Here is a 24755-nt window from a genome sequence, read left to right as displayed (position 1 = left end):
CAAAGCCAAATAGAATTATTAGGTACCTTATTAGCCTTGATTTGGTGTTAGAAACCAGCTAGAGATGACTATCACATTGTCCTCCTGGATCAGAAACAATTCTGGGGCTGGTTAAAGTGTTTGAACAATGTTCAGTTGGTACCAAGAGGTCCAATTTCTAAACCATTCTACCATCACCAGCTGTCTGATCTTCTAACACAAGCCATGATAGATTCATGCCTTAGTTATTAAAGCCAAGCACTGACCCTACAATCTTATTGTCGCAGCAGAATTCAAGACTCTTTTGACCAAGCAATATTTCTTAATTTGCCCAGTTAAGATTTGTCAATGCAAATGACGCCCGCAGTTTCCAGTATTTTGCATTTGGAGATGGTATACCCTTGTTGTGTAATCAAGCCATGTGAAAACATCAGACTAAATTGTAAGTCGGAAATAATTTTAAGACTTTAATAGGCACCAAGGACCCCCCCCCCCCAATAATGCTTGCTTTGGTTTCTCTCTGCCATCGTTCGATAGTGCTATGAGCATTATTACCGCATTAATATAGCACATTAATGTCTATTTAATGGTGCTTTGTACAACTTTATGATTAACCCATCAAGCGACCGATCGCTACAGCACCCATAGCATCCCGGAAGAATAATTACATTAATAAAATCGAGTGTCCTTTTTTACCAAAGGTATTTACCAAACAAATCATTCTTCAAAATGTTATTTTCTCAAATAATGTTTTATTTACCTCAGGATTTACATTGTGAATGGGTTGAAACACGTACTAAATTATTGTTCTAAATTAGTTAAGCTAATTTAACCTCATTCCATATTCTGTAAGATGAACTTTGCTTCTCTAACTTGGATCTACAGTGAACCAGGATTCACCGAATTATTCTGATGATAGTTTTCAACCATACTATTTGTCTTTTTGTTTATTTTGTGTGTACATAGTTCCTTAGCTTCTTTTTATCTGAATTTTGCTTAGTAGTTTTAGTTAAGCTTCACTAGCCTAGTAGAGAGGAATTGTTGACTGAAATATATTGTTAATTCAGATAAACAGCATTATATAGTGATGTTCTCTGGATGTTCATTTTATTTCTGTTTATAAATTCTCGAACTTGAAAAGAAGTCACTCTTTTATTCTATGTGTGTGCAGAGTTTGCTGTGAAAAGAATGCGAGTGCTCGAATCACCCTTTCAACTATTGTCCTAATATCAGCTGTTTGGGCCGATATTCACCAGACAATACCTAACAGATAAAGTTATTTATTAAATATTAAATAACTTAAACAGTGCATAATAGCATAACACTTTGGTTTTGACAAATAATTATTTGAGCTACAGTTGCTTCTTTTTCATCTTTAACCCGCCTACCCAATCTCCTATGATCTCTGATATCGGCAGCAGCTCTTCCTCCACACTACTGCCACTCACCGGATACGTTCTCATTTTTGGCTCATTCTCTGTAAACCTGGGAGATTGTTGTGCTTGAAACTCCCAGTAGATTAGTTGCTGCCATGTGATTTATTAACGATCGGGTAGCAGACAATTGAAGAGGTGCACCTAATGTAGTGACTCTGGAGTCCTTTTCAGTGTTTTTCAAAATACTGTTTTATGGCACATGATGAATCTAATAGGGCACACCCCAGTAAAACAAAAAGTTACTATCAAACATGGATGATGATGTGCCATCTGGAAATGCAGCGTATGAATCAGTTGAGATGGTTTTTGCCACAAAATTGATTGTTTCCTTGACAAAAAAAAAGAAAACAATTTTTTCAAATGGGTGTGTGGCTCTTAATCGTCACCCATCTTGGTGAGCTTCACGTGTTCCCCTGTGGGAAAGACTTTTTACTCTGTGGTTATGCAACAGTTGAAATTGCAGCATCAAAGGGAACAATAACACAAGAACGAGGGTTGTTTGGAGAACCGTGTGTATCAAGGTTGGTCAGAACTAAAGAAAAAATGGCAATTACAATTACAGTCATTTGCCACAGTGAGAAATTACAAGCAGCAGACCGGGCTTGCCAGGAAGCGCTTGTATACGCTTTTACCCTTTTTGCATTCAACAGATGGTATTCTTGCTCACTTTCAAGCTTCCTGTTAGTGTTTCCTGTTAAATAAACGTAAGGTAAGATACAGCATTCTATAAATGCTTCTGCCTGAGCTAGCCTGTGATGTAGTGAGAAAGGCTTGTTTGGACTGTGTTCTCATTGTGTACATTTGATCAAACTCTGCCTCAGCGTCTCGAGCTGAATGAGCCGTCCCTGCGTCATGGGAGCATGACTGGACTTCTTCAAAAGGCAGGGCTTTGCAACAACAACAGAGCAAAGGCCTCGCTTTAGTTTAGCCGCCAGAATGGCAGAGAAAGCATGTTAAGCAGAGTGTTTCAACAAACTGTCGGACGAAAAGGAATGTTTCATGTTGACCCTGCTTGGTTTAACATGGGGATAAGCCTCAGTTAACTTACAGGTGTGGTGGTGTCTGGGCTGCGCTTCTTCTAACAGGACTAACATCCTATTCAAAGAAATCACATTAAGGTCTAAAACTAGCAAAACTCAGAAAGAGGAAGGATGGGGAGGTGCTTTCTTGCTAATATAACGATGCATGGAACGGAAGAATACAAATGTGAGAGGGAAAAAGGAGGTAGAGCACAGGAAATCCTGTCAACAATGGTTGGGCAATCTTGAGGGTGAGAGAATGAGGATGAGAGTGAGCCTCTCCGCTGACAAACAGTCTTCATGATCAGGGGGTTGGAGCTAGGCGGAGGGGGTGGGTGGAGGTAAGGGGGTGGACACTGGACCCTCCTGAAATCTGACTGTCCTCTCTAGGTGCCCCCGCCTAAATGATTGACATGTCCCAGCACCAGGACACTCCTGTATAGTCGTTAGCTATGTAACACAAAGGGTTGCAATCCACCCAACTAGAAGAAAAACGTTCTAGTTCATACAAGTAAATCTGAGCGAAGGAGCGTTATCAATCAAAAACTGATGAAAGAATGGCAGAAAAGGCGAGAGGGTTTTATTGGACCAGAGGTAGCAGGACCGAGCTGCTCACCCAGAGCCCTGACACGCTACGGAGAAAACTCATTTCGGCGGCTTGTGTCCGCGATCTCGTTTTTTCGGACACGACCCAAATCTCATGACCATAGATGAGGGTGGGAACGCAGATCAACTGGTAAATCGAGAGCTTCGCCTTTTGGCTCAGCTCTCTCTTACCCACAACAGACCGGTACAACAAGCGCTTCACTGCAGACGCAGCACCAACCCGCCTATCGTTATCTCCGTTCCATCTCTCCCTCATTCGTTAACATGACCCCAACAAGATACTTAAACTCCTCCTCTTGGAGCAGCACATCCTCACCGACCCCGAGAAGGCACTCTATCCTTTCCCGTACCTTGCGCCCCCAACAATAACAATCTAGCTCTGCAACTGATGATGATAGATTATGGATAGATGGATTATGGTATAGGGAGAGGCTTAATCCCTTCTGAGAGTTTTTTTTTTTGTCATTCAGAGAGACCTATTATCATAAATCTAGTTAATGTAAAGAGTTAGAGAAAGTGACTGTGAGCTTCCACCAAACAATTTAAAAAAAAACATTGATTAAGGAACTTGCCACATCAGCTGTTTGATTAACATCTTTAACAGGCTATGAAACTGAAGGACATGCACAGCTGAGCACCAGAGGTAAAAAAAATAATTCAACCCATTGCGTCACCATAGCAACAGCCCCCCCCCCAACCCCCAATCTTCCCGCACCACGCTGTGCGTTTCGTGAGTCCGACCTGCAGTCCAGCCCGAGCCTTGGCATTATCTACTAGACCCTGTGTATTGTTCAGAAAAGGACCTTGGCGGGAACAAATGGGATTATTTCCACCAGGCAGGTCTCTTATCCAGCTGTTACATTTAACAGGATTGCTGGCAAAGACTGACAGGCGGCCGTCCGCGAAGTAAATGTCATACTGTGACAGAGAACCAAAAGGAAATGTCAAAAACTAGAGTACATCGCTGCGTCTGCAGAGCTGATATTTAGACGGGTACTGTTCAGCTGCTCTGCCTAATCACTCTGGCGGGTGATAACAAAATAAAAAAAACATAAACATATGCCCTGATAGCACAATTTCACCAGCCTGATGATTTGCTTTGCCCAAACAGTGAATAAATGAACTGGAAATAACACTGCTCTGCAATTAGTAGTCTTTTTGTCTGTTTGTCATAAAGGAGACTATGTGCTGATACTACAAAAATATGAATACATGTACATGGCTGTCCATCACCTTATTTATACTGCTGAGGTTTATTGCTGAAACAAAGCAGATCTGCAATCTGATTAGAAAGAAAGAACAAAAATATCCCAAACACACCCTACACACTTTGCTTTTACTTCCCGCTTTTCTATAACTTTGATTGCAGTTTCCGCACATTGGTTAAAGCATTTTAAGGAACTGCTTGCAAGTTGATCTCTGTAACCCATCCTATCTCTTTGTGGCAGATGGCGCACCAGGATGAATACTCAAATGGTAGAGCAGAAGGATTATGATGCTGCTCACAGAGAAATAACACATTTATATTCGATGAGAAGATGATGCCTGGAGATGCAGGAAGAGATTAGCCAGACTGGGGCTCAGAGCAGATGATCAGATGTGATTTATGACCAACAGTGTATCATCATTGCTTCAAAGTCCTCGCTCATATCCATCTGCCTAAAATCTCAAAAACTTAAACTGCACAAATCCTCCATTATAGCTTAAATTAATAATCTTTACCTTCCTTTGCAGATTCTCTGTCTGATTCAAAAGGGGAAGGTGTTTGTTCAAGAATGTTTTGTCAGGCAAGTTTTTACAGACATTTTTAGGTGATGTCTCAAGACAACTTGTTGCACTGGATTTCGTTTAGGAGTAAAGAGGGCCTGTATTACAATGCATCCCAGTTAAGAGTTTTGTTCTAAAGATTTCTGGTAACCACACATCCTTTTTTAAATGAAACTTCATAACGATGTGCCACTTTGTGTTGCTTCATCACACAAAAATCATAAAACAGAATGCAGGTTGGGGTTGCAGTGTGTAAAAATGTGAAACATTCAAGTAGGTATGGATACTTTTAAAAGGCACTATGTAAATGACAGATGGAAACCTGTCATTTAGTTTGTTCTCTCATTGTTATTCACATGGATCAGCTTTTTCCTCAAACTCATAGCAAGGACACACAGGCCAGTTTTTGCATACTGTATAAAACAACTGGTCTCTGGCAATTGTTAATAACACCCCTCAGAAACTTCTCCTGAAGTGCCCTGTGCCCATGTCTGCCTGGGAGATGGATTTCAAACTGCTTCCACCGTGACCACAAAACAAAATGTTCTTGCTGCTTAGTTTCAGCAAAGTGGTGAAAGTGTGTCTAGGGCTGCAGAAAAATAGGATAGTATTGGAACAGTTAAGTGTTGTTACCTGCTCTACTGGCCCTAAACAGTTAAAAAAATAAAGCAATTCCTCCACCACCGTTACCTACATAACTTGTTTCAGGTATATAATAATTAGTTAAACTCAAGAGATTATTCAATGTGCACAAATAAAACTCTATAATTCAGCCATTAAGCATAATGAGCAAGGAGGTTGTTTCATCAGACTATAACTAGTCCTTTATTCTAATAATGCGAGCCGTGCGTATGGCAGTATGTAGCATGTTAAACAGAATCCTCTGCAAACAGACTGATTTGACTACACCAGGATATGCACTGAAGCCGTTTGTTAAAGCGCCTTGAGATGCCTGCCGTCATCTGTTAAATTTGTCAGGGGAGGATATTTTCTAGTTGCATACCTTGTGTTTTAATGTGCTTCTAACAAACTGAAGCTGATGCACATATTAACGAACACCTGTTCTACCAATGCGTACAGGAAAAAGACATCTGCCAGCGTACGCCGGCCTGTCCACTGAGCTTAGAGAATTATCCTATTAGGAGAATTATGCGAGGCATTTAGATTCCTCTGAAACTGAAAGGGGCAAAGGCAGCTCTAGAATTGCCTAACGAGTTCTTTGTCAAAACTGTAAGAAAAAAGACATTTTAATAAAGCACAAAGGTTTAACGGTTTAACAGTGTGTTTTATTGACAACTAAATGACACAACATGAATGTAATTACATTTGGACTTATAGAACCTGTCAGTGACAAATATTTTAAATAATGAAAGGAAATAAAATTAACAGTAACAACTTAATATGTTTTAGAAATTTACTAACAGCAGTTGGCTCACATGGATTTAACCGTAGCACAAATGGCGTCGCCACAGATCTTCTGTAATAAATATTGACAAATTGTCCATTTTTAGGGTTTTAATTGGTACAAGAGTTGGTACCGTAGGATTTAAAACTGGCTGAGGATTTTATATACAATGCTTGTGTGGTAGATAGCCTGTATATTTAGCAGTATTTGGGACACACTTTTGTTGTTGCACTGAAGTTCAGTTCAACATGGTGCTGGTAGAAGTCCATGTCAACCAGGTGGTAACCAGTCAGTTTACATTATATACAACGCCACCTTCTAAGCTTTAAATAATTTCAATCCACTATTAAAAGCTTCCTAATTGTGATACCATGAGCTGGGCTTTTTTATTTTGAACTTTCCGCTTTCCATTTAATTTTTATCCTTTAACTTTCAGGCAAGGGCCATACGCTGCGGTTGCTCAAGGTTGGCACGAAATTTATCAAGAAACCGGGAGGCTAATTCGTCATCCACTAGCCGCCCATCACTGGACAACGTTACTGTCATCAGCTGTTGTGTGCGCAGCGTCTGGTCATCTTCATTCAGTCGCAGCTCAGGCCTGGAAGTGCCAATGGCGAGGATGCAGGCCTGAGGAGGGTTGATCACGGCGCTGAAACCGCTGATCCCAAACATGCCCAGGTTGGATATACTGTTCCCAGAAGGAATTTAAGAGGTAGGAAAATTAGGAAATGGCACGTATTGTGTTATTAGTCAAGAAACAAAGCATTAAAAAACAAATAAGGACATAATTATGATTGTTCTACAATTCTTTACATTTTCTATTCCATAGAGAACACTGAGCTGCCAAAAATCAAGACAGCAGCAGCAGCAGCAGCAGACTCCCACTATATTCTGTACACGGTTTAATAAGTCTAACCAGAGGCCACTAAACCATTTGTCTTAATGAGAGCTTTTGCTCTGAGGATGAAATAAATGAATAAAAAGAGCACACACCCTTATATCCTCAGCAGGACTAAGAGAGCGACATCTCTGCACAGATTTGTTGTTCTCCTCTGACACAGAAACCCCAATAATGTGTAAATGACACCATTAATTCAAACGAGTGGAAATTTTTCTTTCCTAACAGATAACACTATAACTTGTCGCCCCAGACCACATTCAGTTCAAGACCACACAAAATGTAAAATATGTGTAATATACTGACAGTCTGCGAAGCCAGAATGAAGCCATAAAACCTAATTATGCTGGCTACTAAGGAAAGTTATGATCACCCTGATCTGCAGAGGAAAATGTGAGACAGTGATGTTACCCATCAAAAATGCACAATTTTGAGATAAAATTGTATGGACTCCAAGACACCATGGATTTTACAGAAAAGATGAGAAAATAACAGTTTATTACACATTATTCCTTTTGACCAATAGCTCAGGCTTACCTGAATGAGCCTCCCTGGTACTCCTCAGGCAATAGTTTACCATCTCGAGCTTTCTGGGCCAATACCTGTGAATACATTTTATATTATGTAGGCTTTGTTTCAGAATATATAGTTTACAAAGGAAACCATATACAGTACATGTGGTGACAAATATGCCCGAGTTATGACTTTTAGATAGACCTGAATCTTGAAAGAAATATATACCAGAGCTCCTTCTTTGGCACGGTATATTTCTTTATCACAGACTACACCCCTATGAAGCTCAGAAAGTAACTTGTGTTCTGTAATTCATTTTGTGGTGGTTTATTAAGCTTAAAGAAATAAACTGGAGCAAAGAGCAGGGATTTCAGTCAAAAGACATAAAAAGACCCAGCTGTGTAGGCACTGCGACCTTCGTGCAGGGACAACGTGGCTTTTTGCTAAGCACTTACCGATTACAGATTATTACCACAGTGGTAATTTGTAGTTTGCCACATAGATTTATCCTACAGCTGTTAAAAGACAGTTATGAAAAACCTAAGTCAAAAAAAAGATCACAGGTATTTTTGTTTCAAACCGTGTTTAAGACAATGACTGAATGTCCCACAGCAAATGCTCATCTAAATGGAAATAATCAGACTGTTCACTGCTAAAATGAAGAAAGGGAATTGACAACACCCAAAGGGTGAGATGATAAAACTGGTGGAAAAACTGCTACATTTACACAGCCCCATTATGTGAATTCTAGCTTTGTTGCGACAGGAGTGAAAGGTATGACTCAAAAATATCAATGTAGTTTTGGATCGTTAAATTAGATGAATGTATAAATAGGCTCACACTGAAAAACCTAATTTGTTTGACAAGTTACTCTTCCGTTGCTGTACTGATTATCACTGAAAAGTGCTAGGAGAGAACTATTGAGCCACCTTAGAGAACCTGACCTTATGTAAAAAGTGCCTTTATATCTAGTAATTGTTTGTGCCAGGTTTTACATCACTATGGAGGAACTTTGCCCACTCTCTTTGGTAAATGTTTTTTTTTTTTTTTTATTCAGCCACACTGAAGGGTGCCTGGGCAAGAACCAAGTACCTCCAGAACTTTTATTTTGTTATTTTTTTGAGACATAGCCAGGTGAACCTGCAAGTGTGCTTCAATTTATTGTCTTGATGCATAACGCAAATAAACTAAAGCACTTCCCAAAGTGATGGACGTACATTCTCCTTAAAGATTTGTAGTAGAGCCCAGAATTCATAGTTCCATTAGTTACGGCAAATGATCTATGTCCTAAAGCAGCAAAGCATTCCCAGACCATCATACTACTACCACTAAGTTTGACTATCTGCGTTTATTTTTCTTTTTTTTTTCAAAAATGCTGGTAGTTTTATGTTAGATGTGACACAATGCATGCCCATGATTTATTTAGACATTCTTTTAAGTAATTTGGATAGGGTGACCACTCCTGGGAATGTTCACAGCTGCGTGTGTTCGCTATTTGTGGATAAAAGCTCTAACTGTGGTTCGCTTCAATCCCGAGACTACCAGATGTCGGTAACTTAATCCTTGTTATCAACTTGGTTAAGACTGGGCAGGATGTTTTGCTTTTTGAAATCTTTTAGCCTGTTTCACGGTTCTAGACATATTCTGTCTGAGCCGGTGAATCGTTGAATTTACAAGACTGAAAATTCAGCTTTCCAAAAACGGGGTTAATCTTAGTTAAACCAGGAGTTGGCAAGTAGGGCAATCATATTTGTATATAGAACCGCACTGATTTTAATAGCCATTTTCCTTGAACACATTAAATGATCATTTCAGAATGTACTTTTTGTATTTCTGCAGGCTATATTTGTCTGCTATTAAAATTCATAGATCAAAAGAGAACATCTGTTAGACAGCAAACAGGATTGTACACCTGCTTAAGCTGACACCGCTCTTTGCCACACAGCTGAAAACATGATGCATGATAAGACAACAAAAACTAAACAGAGTCGGTGCCAACACCAGCAAGAAGACAAATTGTTTTTATTGGTCTAATCTTTATCAGATGCAGACAGCAACAATTTAGTCACATTTCACAATCATTGCACCTGTGTAGACTAATAGATCTAAGTGCCACCTGGTAAACACAGTTTCTTTTTCCCCTCTCTTAGATTTCAACATACGCCTTACAAGACACCGAGAGCGGAAGCTTTCCGTTTATTAATTTTTCTTCTATGGACTAGAAACGCATCAGACAGCCTGACAAATATGAGTGGGCTTTAATCTGCAACGGGCTGCTCAGTACAGTTTGTTCACAGTGATCACTGTTCTTGCCTCTTTGAACAACTTTTTTGTAATTCATTTAATAAACCCATTTGGCATATAGATCGAGAAGAGATGTCTCATTTTATCAGAATAAGCGCTCCTTATTAAAAGGGGAATTTGGCCAATTGAGAAATTTGACTTGATTGTGTACACAAAATGAAAACAGGCAAGGATAGCTGATTTTTTAGCACATTGTACCACATAAAATCGGTCCGTAAGCACAACAAAAATCATATATAAGGTGCACCATCAATTTTTGAGAAAATTTAAGGATTTTAAGTGCGCGTTAACTATATAATTCAAATGCCCAATTCTTCTAAAATCTTTTTGTAATCAATAAATTGCAAGAAACTGGATAGGTCCTCTGGACGGGTTCTATATTGTTGAAACATTTAATCTCTTCTCCGACAGAGTTCTTCAGTCTGTAGAGTTGTAAGTAAAGTCAGCCTTATAAGCAGTGCCTCTGCATAGTTTACTGAGGTACTGCAGTAAAGCCTGGTGGCCTGCCAAGCCTATAATATGGTGGGGGAAACCCTGAAGGCAATGTACAAATGTGGTTTGGGGCGACAACACGTCACAATATCTTGACTTAGTCTTGCATATTTATGCAGCAGGTTTATTCAGTGGGCGCAACAAAAGATGAGTTGAACAGTTTTAAAATTAGTAATTTAAATTGGCATTTGGTCGAACAGATTTCCACAGCCCTTTTTTCAACTTAATATTTTTTGCAGCCAATAATGATTAAAACTGCTAAAACAGAACCTAATTACTGATATTCGATTCACAAAAGGTACAGAGAAATCTAAACTACTCTTAATCCAGTCTTAGCAGTTGTATTATGATGTTTAACAGAAGAATCATATATATTCATAAAATATGTTTTTTCTCATACCAACACTCAAGTATCAACTCCTTAATCTGTTGCCTGAATGTCTCAACAACATATGGTGGGGATATTCTTGATTCTTTAAAGAATCCCATGTAGAATAATGTACTTTTTTAAATTAATCTCAACGATTTTTTTTCATACCTTAGCAGTTGCTGAGATCTCCTGCACTCCTTTGTTTGCAGCATCCCTAATGATTGGTGTAATGAGGCCTCTCTCAGTAGCCACTGCAACTGAGATATGGATTGAGTCTAGTGGATGAGGTCCATCATCAGACCACGTCACATTAACTTCTGGCATTTCCTGGGGAAAAAAAATAATACTTTGCGATAAGATGTTTTCCATTTACACACCTCAGTGAAGGGTGCAGTCAGATAAAACTAGCACACCGACAAAAGACATTAAACCAACATTATTCTTTTAGACAAGAGGTTTTCCTGGAGTAGACAACATTGGAGTCAGTAGGCAGAATGTCTCCAGAAAAAACAAAAAGTTTGACGTTACCTCCTGCTTCCAAACTCCTGAAATTGCAATTTGTGGAGTTTGAAACTTGGATCTAATAGCATTTCTGGGAGGAAAGCCCAATCCACAAACCACAGAGCAGGATAGCTCAATTACTAAGATCACAGCACCAGACATTTCTTGACATCCTCCATTGCTGTTTGTCCAAGCTCTAATCTGATTGATTCGAGGTTTATTTGGCAGCAAGAGCAAAATTTCCTTAAAATTAGACTGGACATCACAATGTTAGGACTGAGTGGGAACACTGTGTATGGCAACGGATTTGGAAACATTCATTTGCAAGTATGGTGGGGTAACCATGAACTTACTACCTCACCGGGAAATCTCTGTGCAAAGTTAGCAATCTGCAGCCACTGTATCGGGCCAGTTAGGTACTTATGTTTAAGAAAGTTTCCATTTCTGCTCCACAGCAGAATTTCCATGTCAAAAGTGAAATCAAGTGTGACGGCAGGAAAATAAAGCGTCTTTAGGTCAAACAGGGTCAGATATTCTAGTCTTCAGCAGAAGCTCATCCAAAGAAGTATTTTAGTCATGTGTTAAACTGCAGTACCAGCCACATGAAGTGTAACGAGTGAAGGGATCCTCTTGGTACTTTTTGCCTCTTTTAAATGGTGAGAATGTAAATGCTTGTCCCACAATGCTGTTATCATGACCCCTGCTCCATCCGACCATATTTTATTAGGTATGGCTTGTTTTTGATACAAAGGCAACGTTTAAATTGAACAATAATTAAGAAATTGTTTTCACTGCGCAGATGAAATACTGTAAAGCCATGTCAAAGTAGAATAATCAAATTACTTAGTGACTGCATCCTTTTACATTCCATTCCAAGTCCACTTACAATATATTTAAGATGAAGACTGTTAAAAATGTGTTCCAAGGTCATTTTTCAATTGATAATGATTGCCCAACCTGGATAAGGTTGAGTAGGAAATCATGACCACATCAATATGCTTCATTAAGCAATAAAGGCCTGAAAGTAGGCGTTGGGCGCTTCCTAGTATCATGGGTAAAAAAAAAAAAAAAAGATTTTGAAACATCTGAAAAGTTCCTAAAGCATATTGTTCCTAAAGTTTAAAAGTCGGTGCGATACCAAAGTAGGTGCAATAGTTGATAGAGAGTCTGAAACACAAACTGAGCATAATAATAAAAAACTAAAATATGAAAAAAGGGCTAAGGAATAAACATAAATAATAAACATTTAAGCATGTATAAATGGCAGAATAACAAGAACTGAGAAAACTAAGTAGAATACTCACTCTAAGAGTAACAGCAGCTGCCTTGATAATGAAATCATTCACAGACACTTTAATCTGATCTGAAAAGACAAAGAAAAAAAACAACAACAACCTGTAAGTATAATTCAAGATATCATAACATTAAATGCATACTATAACATTTGACAGTGTTGGAGGAAGGTGAGAGGTGACGAAAAGAACTGGAGCTAAAGAATAAATTAGGATGAATGCAAAACGACATAAAACATGAAGGACACATTCCTGAAGAACAAAACAATTAGATCACCTGATTCAAACTGCCTGTATCAAGCAGAATACGCAGGTCAAGATATAGGGGAAAAAACGTTAATTACAGATGAGCCCTCAAAAGTATCAGAGCCTACATCTCTCTTTATAAGGCTGAGGCAATAGAACCAGCTCAATGTCTGTGTGAGAAACACCAGTGAGACAGACAGGTTTGGACTGGCAACTGGCAGCAAACTCTTACTGGTGTCCAAAAGTGCAGCACCAGGCAGTTATGAATGCTGCGAGCTGGATGATTAATGAGCCAACCGTGAAATCACACTGCTCCTGAACAATAAGGGGCCACAAAAACAACCGGGAGCAGAGAATCCCTCAGTACACACACAGCCCCGCTAACAGGCATGGAATGGGCGTCCCATTTCCTCCACCATACAGACGGCACCCGTCGAGATTTACAGTTTGTTTGACAGTGAGGCAAAGTTAAGCTAAACGAAACCAATTACGTTATAGGTGCTTAAACAAGCTATTTTTTTTTTGCCATTTCAACATAAAAGGTCAATCGGGTCAAAGTAATGGATAATTTCACTCAAAATAGGAAAGCACCAAACTGTGACAGTTGTGACACATGAAATTAAAGTTCCCGTTTTTGGTGTGGTGTCGACCTCCCTGCACACCGTTCACACCCTTCATTTTCAACATCCACATCCTGATTTCTGTTGCACAAGGAGTAACCGTTTGTCAAGAACTACTGTGGGACTGAGAAAGACAAATGTTTGCTGAAATTTGAGATGTACTTCATCAAGGCTTCTGTGAGTACTAATAAAATAGCGAACTGATTGTTTTTTAATGACTCTGTACTCACAGGCATGCATATTTTCTTGTTTGGATGTTGACACTATAAACCGGTATTTATTGCAAAGATTACAACAAGAGCTCAGAAAAATACACTACTGACAACAACTGTCCTGATCCAATTCCAAGTATCAGGCTTGAGTCCTGATCAAGCCATTTAAAAAGAAATGTCAGTATCAAGAGTTTGTGGCTGTACTCTATTCCCGGGGGTCAACTCTGTACTCTCCAAAAATCACGGCCTATTTTAGTTTTCATGGTTGGCCAAACTTTATTGTAAGCTGTGCACATTATTTTGCCATACCCATCCAACTGGATTTTAAACCTTACCATCAAACTGATATATCCTGCTGTACCCTTGGAGAGATGAGCAGAGCGCAACTAAAGCACCACTCGTTAGATTTATGACTTTGACATCAAAGCATAGTTTATGATACGGAAGGAAGTCTTTCTGTCAGCTTTGTCTTTATTATGTTCTTTATTCATGAAGTTACTCGCAGTAGGTAGAGTTGCCAGAAATTTTACTTTCAGAGTAGAGATACCTGAGCAATTATATGACTCAAGTAAAAAGTACAGCGCAGTAAAACAACTAAAAGTAAATTTTGTTCAAGAAGTTACCCAAGTAAATACAACTGAGTAAATGTAACTAGTTACCACCCACCTCTAAGTGTCGGACTAGGACTAAGTTGGATAAAAAAAAAAAAAATCCTGAATATGACAACCATACTGATAACTTTTTAAGCACATATATTTAAAGAGCTTTTCAATCAGGATTTTTTTGTTTAAGATACCATGTCATTTAAGGGTATAGGCCAATATAGAGTTGCTGTCTGACAATACAATAAAAAGGTAATACATTAAATGCCAAGTAAACTGTGAAAATCTTGGTAGCTTTGAAGTGAAAGGAAACTACGTTTCAAAAGTAAGTACCTTCTAGATGCTCCAGTCTTCCCTATTCTTCTATTTAATGGCAACAGATGTTTTGCAATTTTAAGTTATTGAACATCATTCAAAATATGCAATTTTAATATGGGTTAATTTGGTTCACAAAGTCTACAACAATCCTCTGAAAACACAAGTAAAACGCATAGCTTTACCATTCATCCATCCATCCGTTCATTGTCCTTTGCTGATCCAAGATCAGGTCAATGAAGGGACATCCTGCATTCCTTTGCACAGCAACATTCTCAAACTTTTTCCAGACCACGAGGAATATGTAGTTTGTTCAGTGTATTCTGGGTGCACCTAAAACCTCCAAAGCCATGCGCACATTAGGTATCCTGATCAGATACCCAGCACGTGAACCTCGATAGCTCCCAAAATGTCCCTAGACTGCACGAAGTCGGAGCTACCAAAATTCAGGAGGAATCTCAGTAGCCTCGGATCTCATGTCCCAAACTTCCCTCAGAGGAAAAACTCTTAGAAATGCGAGTTGAAGATCTTTTGAACAGGATTCCTGGTCGCCCTAAACACTCATTTGGGTTTCCTTTGTCTGTCCTGGCAATCTACCCTGCCAGTGAATCAGCTGACACCTCTGCATTCTCTTCTCCCAAGTCTCTAAAGCATGATGCAGTAGCTATGCATGGACATGGGTTATTGAATTTGAACTTGAATCGGAAGTTTCCCAATCATTAATAAAGCAGGGTCAGAGATGTCAGTTGTGTTGAAACCAGACTTCTCCAATAGCAGAAATGGTTTTCTGAATGCATAAATAAGCATTCGTGCAAAAACCTTGAAATGCTCATCTTTAAGGAAATGGAAACCATATAAAATTAACTGTGAGGCATTCACTTCAGGGATGGAAACATTTGTCCATGGAAAATCAAACTATTGTACACATTATTAAAGTTGTGGGTTTTTACCTTTGGCAAGCTCTTTGCGGAGCTTCATGACAGCAGCCATGTCACAGTCTATGGATGCATATGCATGAGGGATTGTAGTCTTCGATTCGGTCAGTCTTTGAGCAATCACTCGACGGATATTTGTGGCAAGGATCTCAGTAAAAGTTCCCTAAAGATGACAAGTAGAAGGAGTTGGATGAAGAAATTAATGAGATGACGAGGATATATTTCAGAAAGGCATAAGTAAAAAAGTGAAATGTATCCCAAAGTGAAATGTATCCCAAAACAAAGCTGATCGGCTTTTGTATCTGTGAACATTATCAAAATTAAAGGAATTACACACTTTAATTAATCAAACTGGTCTGAAAAAAAAAAGGACAGAATCGCTCACTGGTCCTCCTGGTTTCCCGGGTACAGATAGAGGAGGGATGTTGGGTCTGCTGCCTGGAGGTGGAGGGGGGGCTGCTGGGGTGGGGACAGGACTTGGGACAGGAATCGGGGCTGCTGCTGTCATGGCAGCTGGTGCTGCCTTCGGGGCCGGGGACTTCTTTAAAAGGTTCAATGCATCTCTAAGAAAATAAAAAATTAAATTAAATACATCAGAGAAATTTACACACAGTATAGAGAGTTAAACCATTCATAGAAAAACAACTTCATTAATATGTAAAGGCTAAAAGGGAAAAGAGTGAAAAAGTGAGTGCTGCCAATTAACTCTACCTTTAGATTCTACTACCACGCAAAAATGAAGACATTCAGCATTATAAAAACACTTGGAAAAACAACATATATATAGAAAAAACAGTAGAGAACCAGCTTGCAAAATCAACATTAATTAAAATTAGCAAAATTGTTTTGCACTGGGTCTACACTTGTTGCACATGTGACATTTGGTTCAAGTTGATTATAAAAAACAAAAGAAACGGTAACCAAAAAAAATCTACAATTGTAAATGCTCTTGCAAACCAAATTTATTAATGTTGAGAAGACAGCAAAATTTTGCATGAAGAATGAAATGAAATACATTTTGTCACAAATATTATCCTTTATTTTCTTGTTTCACACTTTCAAAACAATACGTCTAATATCAGCAGCGCTTCATCTTGTTCCACCCACTGACACAGAAAAAAAAAAACTCTGTTTTTGTTTGTATCAGGCTTACAGAAAGGTAACTTTAGGTCATCTGCCAGAGGATGGGTGTCATGAGAATCATGTCATGCTCACATCTACACTTAACAGGTGTGGCACGATCAGGTTTCAGGTGCACCAAGGGACTACGTCCTTCAATACCTTGGTTTCACCAACATCCCTAGCTTCAAGGAATAAACAACTCAATGATAACATGCGATAGTAAATTATAGCTGACTAATAATTTTTCACACCCAAGCTTTGCTTCTTTGATCAAGAGAATTTTCAGCTGACCTGAGGCTTAATGGTAGGTTTAAAATGCAATTTATATAATTACACTTAAACTAAAATGACTGAAACATTGGTGTGCTTCAGTGCAACTGTTCTAAGCAGTAAATAAAATAAAACTGAGCTTTTAAGAGCAGAACACAGAGCAATGACAGATGCAGAAATTACAAAGATAAAGATAATTATTTAAAAAAAAAGAAAATCTGCCTTAGAGATATTATTTCATTCACTAATTTTGGTTTGAGTCACAAAAGCACTAAGTGGGAAGGTATCAGGTGTTTGAAGCTCTCTGGTTCTGGTTCACTGCACTGTGATCCACCTACCCATATGTAGGCAGCCTTTTGTTTAGACCAGCTGCTCCAGTCTTTACCATGGTGCTGAAACTGCCTGGGGCTCACATCTCACTTTCGCTCATCATTCTGTGAACTGCCTTTTTTAAGTCCCTCTAGGTCCCGCTAAGCTCCTCCCTTCCCATTACAGATTTGTTTGTGAGGATAACTTTGAAATCTTCTAGTTAAACTGCCAGGTCCAACACAGTATTTCATTACAGACCAACTATGTCATCAGCTACAAGGAATCAGGAAAAATGTAAATAAATAAAAAATGACAAATAAAAAACCGTTCATTAATGCAATCTGTGCGGCTTGATAATAGCACCGCTATTGTGGAGACAGTTCAATTGCACCCCTACTAACAAGGCAAGGCAAAAGAACTTGTGAAAGAGCAGGAGAAGGTGACTTGAATATTAAAGAGGAGACAAGGAATTCTTCACAAGCAGAAATTATTAAAAAAAAAAGTTTGTAGAAATCTACCAATTTGTAATGTTGCCACAGAACAACCTTATACAGAAGAAAACAACTGAAACACTCCATTGGAAAGTGAAACAGGTTTCACAAAAAAATGTCTCCATCACAATGACTATTAATTTAAACAATAGTCTTAGAAGTCTTGTGTCTGACATGTAGGAAAGACATTTAGGGTTTGATTTTTCTGGTTAAGAGTTTTCCAAAATGATTAATTTAGCCCAAAGAACCATCTGTATGACTAACATACCAGAAAATGCAACTACCACCAAGCCTCTTTTATTTGTTTGACATAAATTAAATTCAGGTGTAAAAACATAGTAAAACTCTTGAACTACACCTAATTGCTTTCATTTTGTTTATAAAGTAAAACGCTTTTAAAAAGTGTTCTTGAGCATGGCTGAACAATACATCACAAATATGTCATTATGGCGAGGTCACTGAACACAATATGCATTTTGCAAAGAAGCGCCTGGCCTCTAACAAGTATTGGGTCATTATTTGAACACCATCGCTCTGTGCCTATATAATATACACTGCTCAAAAAAAGTAAAGAAACACTTTAAGTATCCAGTCTGGATTATTGATCAGGTAAGTTAAGAAGTAGAAGTGGTTGTTGATCAGAGTCATCGGTTTGGTATTAATGAAATTAAATAAATGAGATGACCTCAAAAACAAGAACGTTTTTGCAGATAGAAGACAAATGACTGCTTTTTGTTTGACCAGGGTCAGTGTCATTACATGTAGCAAGAGGGGATACCTGGACCCTACAGAGGTTGCACAGGCAGTTCAACACCACCAGGATGGCACATTGACAGGTGGAGGAAGGAGGAAGAGGATGAGAGCTGCCAGAGCCGTTACAAAATGACATCCAGAGGGCCACTTAGATGAATATCTGACCAAACCATTAGAAACAGACTTCAAGAGGGTGGCCGAAGGGCCCAACGTCATCTAATAGATCCTTTGCTTACTGCATGGCACCATGGAGCTCGACTAGCATTTGTCGTTATGCTGCCTGCAACACTGTTCTGCACAATCTGGTTGATGGTGGTTCAGCGTTGCTCTGGTGTGACAGATCAAGTCTGTGCACAAACCCGTACAGGATACACCATGGCACCCTGTCTGCCAATAAGTCTTGGTATAAAACCCTTAGACCCATTGTTAGGCCCTTCACTGGGTCCCTAGTTCCTCCTTGTACATGATAGAGTCTGGCCTCATGCAGCAAGAATTATGCAGACAGTTCCTGTAGAAAGAAGGAATTGATACCACTGACTGGCCTCCATGCTCCCCTGACCAAAATGCAAGAGAATATCTCTAGGACATTGTGTTTAGGTCCTTTGGACACCACCAGGTGGCACTTCAGATAATCCAGGCGCTCAGTGATGCCCTGGTCAGGAGGAGATACTCCAGGACAACATCCGTCATCTCATAAGGAGCATGCCCAAACATTGTAAGGCATGCAAACACGTATGTGGCGACCATACAAACAATGGAGTACCATTCTGAGTTGCAGCAGTGACATTTCAGCAAATTGGATTTGCTTGCCGCATCAGTTTTTCATTTTCTCTGTGCGACCTCTGTGGGTTGATCTTTTTCACCATCTAATGTGGTATCCTTTTGTTCCTAACACATTAACCATTCCATATCAGTATAGAAACCCAACTGAGTTTTGTTTCCCCCGATTGAGATCTAATGTGCTTTCAAAGTGTTCTTTTACATTTTTTAAAGCAAGGTATTTGGTGACACCATTTGCTAAATGCAGAATAAAACATTTTTAAAATGTGAAGATTGTGGTCAGATCATAGAAGTACAAATACGTTGTTTCTAAGCCAAAGCTGACGGATCCAGATTTGTATTCATTCTTTTTTTTTTTTTAAAAACCTTGTTTTTTTAAAAACCTTGTTGAGATGGAAATAATGATCCTCCCCCAAGTAACAACTCATTACCTGGGGTTTATATTTGCTATGAACCCAAAGCAGAAAGATTACATTCTAATTAGTTGTTTAGAAAAGTTAAAAAAGGTTATATTGTATGTCATATCATTATTTTAGCAGTTGTAAGGTGTTTTTGGTCCGATACAGTAAAATCCCATGAACTTTATAAGCAGTACACAATCAGAAACATATTCTTAGTTCAATCATCAGGGACTAATTCAACAAGTTTAAACATTTAGTTATTTTCATCCGTACAAATAGACACATATGCACCCAAGTACATATTGTCCATGTTTCCATGGTCACCGCAGATCCTACAGACTGGGTCGCTATGGCAACAGAAGTTCCATAATGAGATTCCCCAGCAGGCTGTTTGGAGAGCAGCAAGAGCATTCAGTTAGGTCTCAAGTGACGGCAGGTAGCCATTAGAAAGTGTGTGTGTGTTTAAAGATTTCTCCTTAGTGAATTCAATCCAGAAGTGATCTCCACTAGAGGTCTAAATCACCACCTTTTCAGCTTCTCACACATGCTTTTGCTGTTGTTTACAAGACCTTTTACTGATCCCCCAACATTACTGCACTCTGGTAGGGGCCAAATGAAAGAATAAGCAAGGACAAAAATGTCTTGCAGTGCTGCACGCTTGCAGAGGCTCAAACCTCGTTTTAGTCCTGCGAGCCCAATTAAATCAACAAGTCAGTTAATACTACTTAGGAAATGTGAGGGTTTAAATTTATGGTTGGTCAACATAGAAACTGCCAAGAAAAAGTTCAATAAGTACCAGGACAAATTTTAGGAAACTGTGGTAGACAGATGAAGCATAACTAGAAGAGGAGCTGCATTGGTGTTGAAAACCATCAGTTGTGAGATAACATGTGACAGCTACTGTATACACCTTATTTTTTGGACTATAAGTCGCATTTTTTTTCCCCCTCATAGTTTGGCCGATCCTGCGACTTATAGTCAAGTGCATCAAGCACTTGACTATAAGTGCTTGATGCATTTATGTAGTGAAAACTATATGCTGTTCCTGTACCACTTAAAAATGAATTGAAACATTAACTTATATAGACTGAACAAATGTTTGTAGCTTGTTTTGCTGTTTCAGTATGCATTCCCGCAGTGGGGCGTTGCGTGGGGCAGCTCGAACGGCACAGACCACGACACAACCCTGTTATTGGGCTCGCTGTGAAGCTCATTACAGCTAACGCTAGCTTACAGGTCTGTTGTCCGAACAGGTGAGTTGTTCTCGAACATTTGTGTCATACTGTTATCTTAGCATGTAGCAACATGCTCATGGTCTAATTTCAGCATCATCTTTCAGTATAAAGGGCTGTCAAGCTGAAATGCGCTGGCAAGAACCTTCCTGGTTTGAGTTGCTGGCTTACTATATTAATTTACCCCATTACACCTCCCATGTATGTTCCATGTTATTCAGCCAGTTGTGGGTGCAGCTGTGTAATTAAATAAATTGCCTTACCAGATTAAATGTCACCTTTTAGTCTTGGATTGTGTGAAAGAAATGTCTAAGTAAATGCGTTTTATAATCTGGTGTGATTTATATACATTATTTTCTCCTTATGACGCTTTTTTTTTTGACTAATGCGACTTATATTCCGAAAACTACGGTATTTATTTTTACGTAACGCATTTTCCAACACTGGTTTGTCTACGTCTGCCGTCCAACCATCAGGACCTGGTAGATCAAGCATCCTAGATGTCACTGGGTGAAAAAGAACAAAGCTTACATGCAGTAACCCTAGATGTAAAGTTATTTAATCACTCACTCTTTAGTGATCAGTCCCCTTGGCCCTGTGGGTGTAGCCAACTTTGGGTCAATACCATGGGTGTCCAAAATGTGTCTTGCTGCTGGACTCAAACGTAACCTGAGCTTGGAAGAAAATATTGAGAAATTAGCTAAAGATCCATGTGTTAAAAACATACAAAAAATATATAACCTGTCTATAGATGTTTTTGAGACATTATTGGGAGTGTACAACTAGAGGAAAGGTAAAGAGATGTTTTCTAGCTTCAGTGTGGATTTTGGATTTAATAGAGTCGTTGTCTGACTCTGCACCTTTTAACCAGCCTGTATACCAGCTTATTCTCAGTTTTCAGTATAGTCAGCATGAGTGAAGTTAAACATGACCCACTCAGCTTTAAAACTAGACTAGCTGGTGTAAAACTGAAATAAATCTTAGTTTGCAGACAGCCTTAGCTTTAAAACTTTTAGTAAGTCATAAATAGAGTTTGTTAGATACCAGTGCTTCCATGATCAAAAAGATCTTCATTGTGTAAACAAGAAGCTTACCACATATTTGACAACAAAACCTGCTCTGGTCTGTGGGCTGAAACTAAAATTCAGCTTTAAAGTACAATTCTAAAATGATATTACAACCACTGCCACCCAGAGGCTGTGACCTCAACATACAGGCCTCCTCCAACAGGACATTCCTCAAGTGACGTCAAATTACTAAAAATAGACGCATGCGTCTGGGTCATCTTGTGGTCGTACAAGCAGAGCGGTAAAGGCTTGAATAGTTTACTTGCATGAGTCAAACAGTGAATAGATCTGTCCTGAATATCGCCTCAACGGACAATAACATGGCAACAACAAAACACCGCTGCTGCGTTGGTATCTGCGGGAGTGACTCATGGTCTGATGATCGTGACCACATGAAGGGAGTTTTTTTTTTTTTTTCCACTGATTTTCCAAAACACCAAAGGATTGCAGAGAAATGTCAGTGTTGGATACAACCTTGTATTCTTGGGGTCGATCTTGAACGTGAGGTCACTTTTTTGGGCTTTGCTTTTTCCCCCAACAGAACGCTTTTTTCTAGTTAACGCGCCACACAGCAAGAGAGTGGGGCTCAACCCGCGGCAGCTTTTTTTACGGGCAGTAAAAGTCCCGGTGTGTATAAATCCTTGCTAAATACATGAATTTGTTTGAATGAATTTGTTGACTGGAAGTGGCTGTGGTGGTTTTCTTGGTGGTCTTCTGCTTTATTTCATGTATCAAGTCGATTCTTTTTAACAATGATCTTGTTTGTGTATCTGCGGAGAGTTGGGTGTCTGTGTGTGTGTGTGTGTGTGTATGTGAAGGTGGGACGGGATCTGAGTGTCTGATTACAACGGGATGATTGCAGAAAATCGACTTAAAAACACTCAATGAACTGTATAATAAATTAAAACAGGCCTGTAACAATACATATATTTTTTCTAAGTATAAGCTGTAATTCTACACAGATTCAATGGGTTTCTTCCTCTGGTTTGATCCGTTGTGAGAGAGGAGAGGACAGCCTCTCCTACTTTTCAACTAATACTGCTTTCTTTCCACTCACTTTGAGCCCTCACCATTTCAACCAATGTTTAAGGTGTTCTATGCTGGGTTTCTCAATTGAAGCAGGTTGAAATGAATCTCCTGAGATGTCATCTTCCAAAATGATTAGTATTGCGGTTGTAGCCATTGTAATTTGCACTCTGCTTGTCCAACCCGTCGAGAGACCGGGCTGCCTCCAGACAAATGTGACGTCATTTGAGAAATGCCGCATTATTAATTAATTTTAACTGAATGTTTAATAATTCTATTACTGAAAATTAGTATTACTATAACAAAATGAATGCAATTCTAATAATTATAACTCTAAACTTAATATTGAATCTTTCTAAACCCCCCACACTGGACAGGTTTAATTTGAATAACCCAAAAGACAAAAAAGTAACACTCACGGCCCTGATGTTACTGTTTTTGGCTGAGGGCTTGGTGATGGAGAAGCAGGGGTCATTGTTGAGGCACTGTCAGCATCTGAGGCAGCTGGAATTGCAGCATCTGGAGGGGGGATCTCAACATGCTTCCAGTCCTGTCCTTCTTCCACCATGAGGGCAATGAGAGTGCCAAGGCGCACGTTGCGACTGCCCTCTTCCATCTGCAAAGAAGGCGAGCAAGGCACTTAGACAATTACATGGAAACACATTTTATGACTTCACAATTGCATCCATAAAGGGTAGAATAAAGGTTAAGGACTCTTGTACGAACATGTGGAAAATTACACAAATTAAATTAAGAGAAAATGATTCTGAGAACTGTAGTCAGTTAGTACCCATTCTCACAGCCTAAATTGTTTGATAGCCGCTACTGGGGAACCTCTTTAATCCTCTTACTACTTTCATAATTCAAGTGTATGATACTAGTGAAAACCCTCACTGCACTGCAACAGACTCCTTGAACGCTGTATGTGTTGCTTTCCTTCTCTATGCTGTTAGCAATCGATTATCTCGTTACACAGTAATCCAAATCCAATACAAGCCTTTTGTTGGTCTCCCCGAGCTATGCAGGGTGTTGTTTCTCAAATATAGATCAATCTAATTGAAGGCTGGCCACAACAGTGTTTGGCAGGCTGCACTTTATCACTTTTAAAACACTGCTTGTCAGGATGTGGCTCAAAATTAAGAGGGAGAAAGGGGGAACAGGTGAGGTAACAAAAAGCTGTGCAGTTTTAACAAACTGCTCTTCCAAAAAACGATAATACCCTGAACCTAGCAACAATATGAACAAGAAAAAAACACACCAAGTACTAAATTAAACACCCTCTCTACCCGAGTAAACTTGTGAAATCAAAAGCAGAGCTCCAATGATTAACCCGCCAGACTGGAAAGAACAACAGAATGAGAACACCTGAGCTGCAAGGTTATGCCTGTGCTACCCTACTTTTGTGCTTTTTAGATAACCTGGCTGCAGCCATATTACACAGATAAACCACGCTAGAGCTTAAAATAAATCTCTATATCAAAGTTGCACTAGGCAGCACGGTTGTTTATCACATTGCCAATAAATTACTGAACTTAACTCTTGAGTTGTTTTTAAAATGATTGCTTAAATTTGTAAAACCTCTGGAATTTAGTTTGGTGTGGTTGCTTGAAAGAGACAAGACAATACATGATATAAAGAAAAAAGTAGTTAAACAATGACGTAACTAAATACACTGATAAAAATAGTGCAGTAAATTAAGAGAGACACGGGGGACTGTGCTTGTTAAGTAAGGCGGATAATGGAGGTTTAGGAGAGTGAGGGCTCTCCCTGCCTGAGGAGATGTACTATTTAG

At 39.1% G+C, this 24755-nt stretch overlaps 1 protein-coding gene across 1 annotated transcript in view; it reads right to left on the bottom strand.

The window, feature by feature from the left end:
- Window positions 1-6071: 6071 nt before the first annotated feature.
- The window catches only part of pdhx (pyruvate dehydrogenase complex component X), a 30219-nt gene continuing 11535 nt past the window's right edge, over window positions 6072-24755 (bottom strand). Inside the window, exons 5-12 of the mRNA XM_012853277.3 lie at window positions 23383-23579; window positions 21441-21539; window positions 15898-16075; window positions 15528-15675; window positions 12595-12653; window positions 10958-11116; window positions 7648-7712; window positions 6072-6900 (exon numbers count right to left, since the gene is read on the bottom strand). Of these exons, the coding sequence (XP_012708731.3) occupies window positions 6645-6900; window positions 7648-7712; window positions 10958-11116; window positions 12595-12653; window positions 15528-15675; window positions 15898-16075; window positions 21441-21539; window positions 23383-23579 (1161 nt within the window). The 3' untranslated portion in view covers window positions 6072-6644. The remainder of the gene's footprint in view (window positions 6901-7647; window positions 7713-10957; window positions 11117-12594; window positions 12654-15527; window positions 15676-15897; window positions 16076-21440; window positions 21540-23382; window positions 23580-24755) is intronic.

The sequence above is a fragment of the Fundulus heteroclitus genome, chromosome 2 (assembly GCF_011125445.2).
Source record: "Fundulus heteroclitus isolate FHET01 chromosome 2, MU-UCD_Fhet_4.1, whole genome shotgun sequence".
Lineage (NCBI taxonomy): Eukaryota > Metazoa > Chordata > Actinopteri > Cyprinodontiformes > Fundulidae > Fundulus > Fundulus heteroclitus.
The sequence above is the reverse complement of the archived record's forward strand: the minus strand, read 5'-3'. Positions and strand labels throughout refer to the sequence as shown.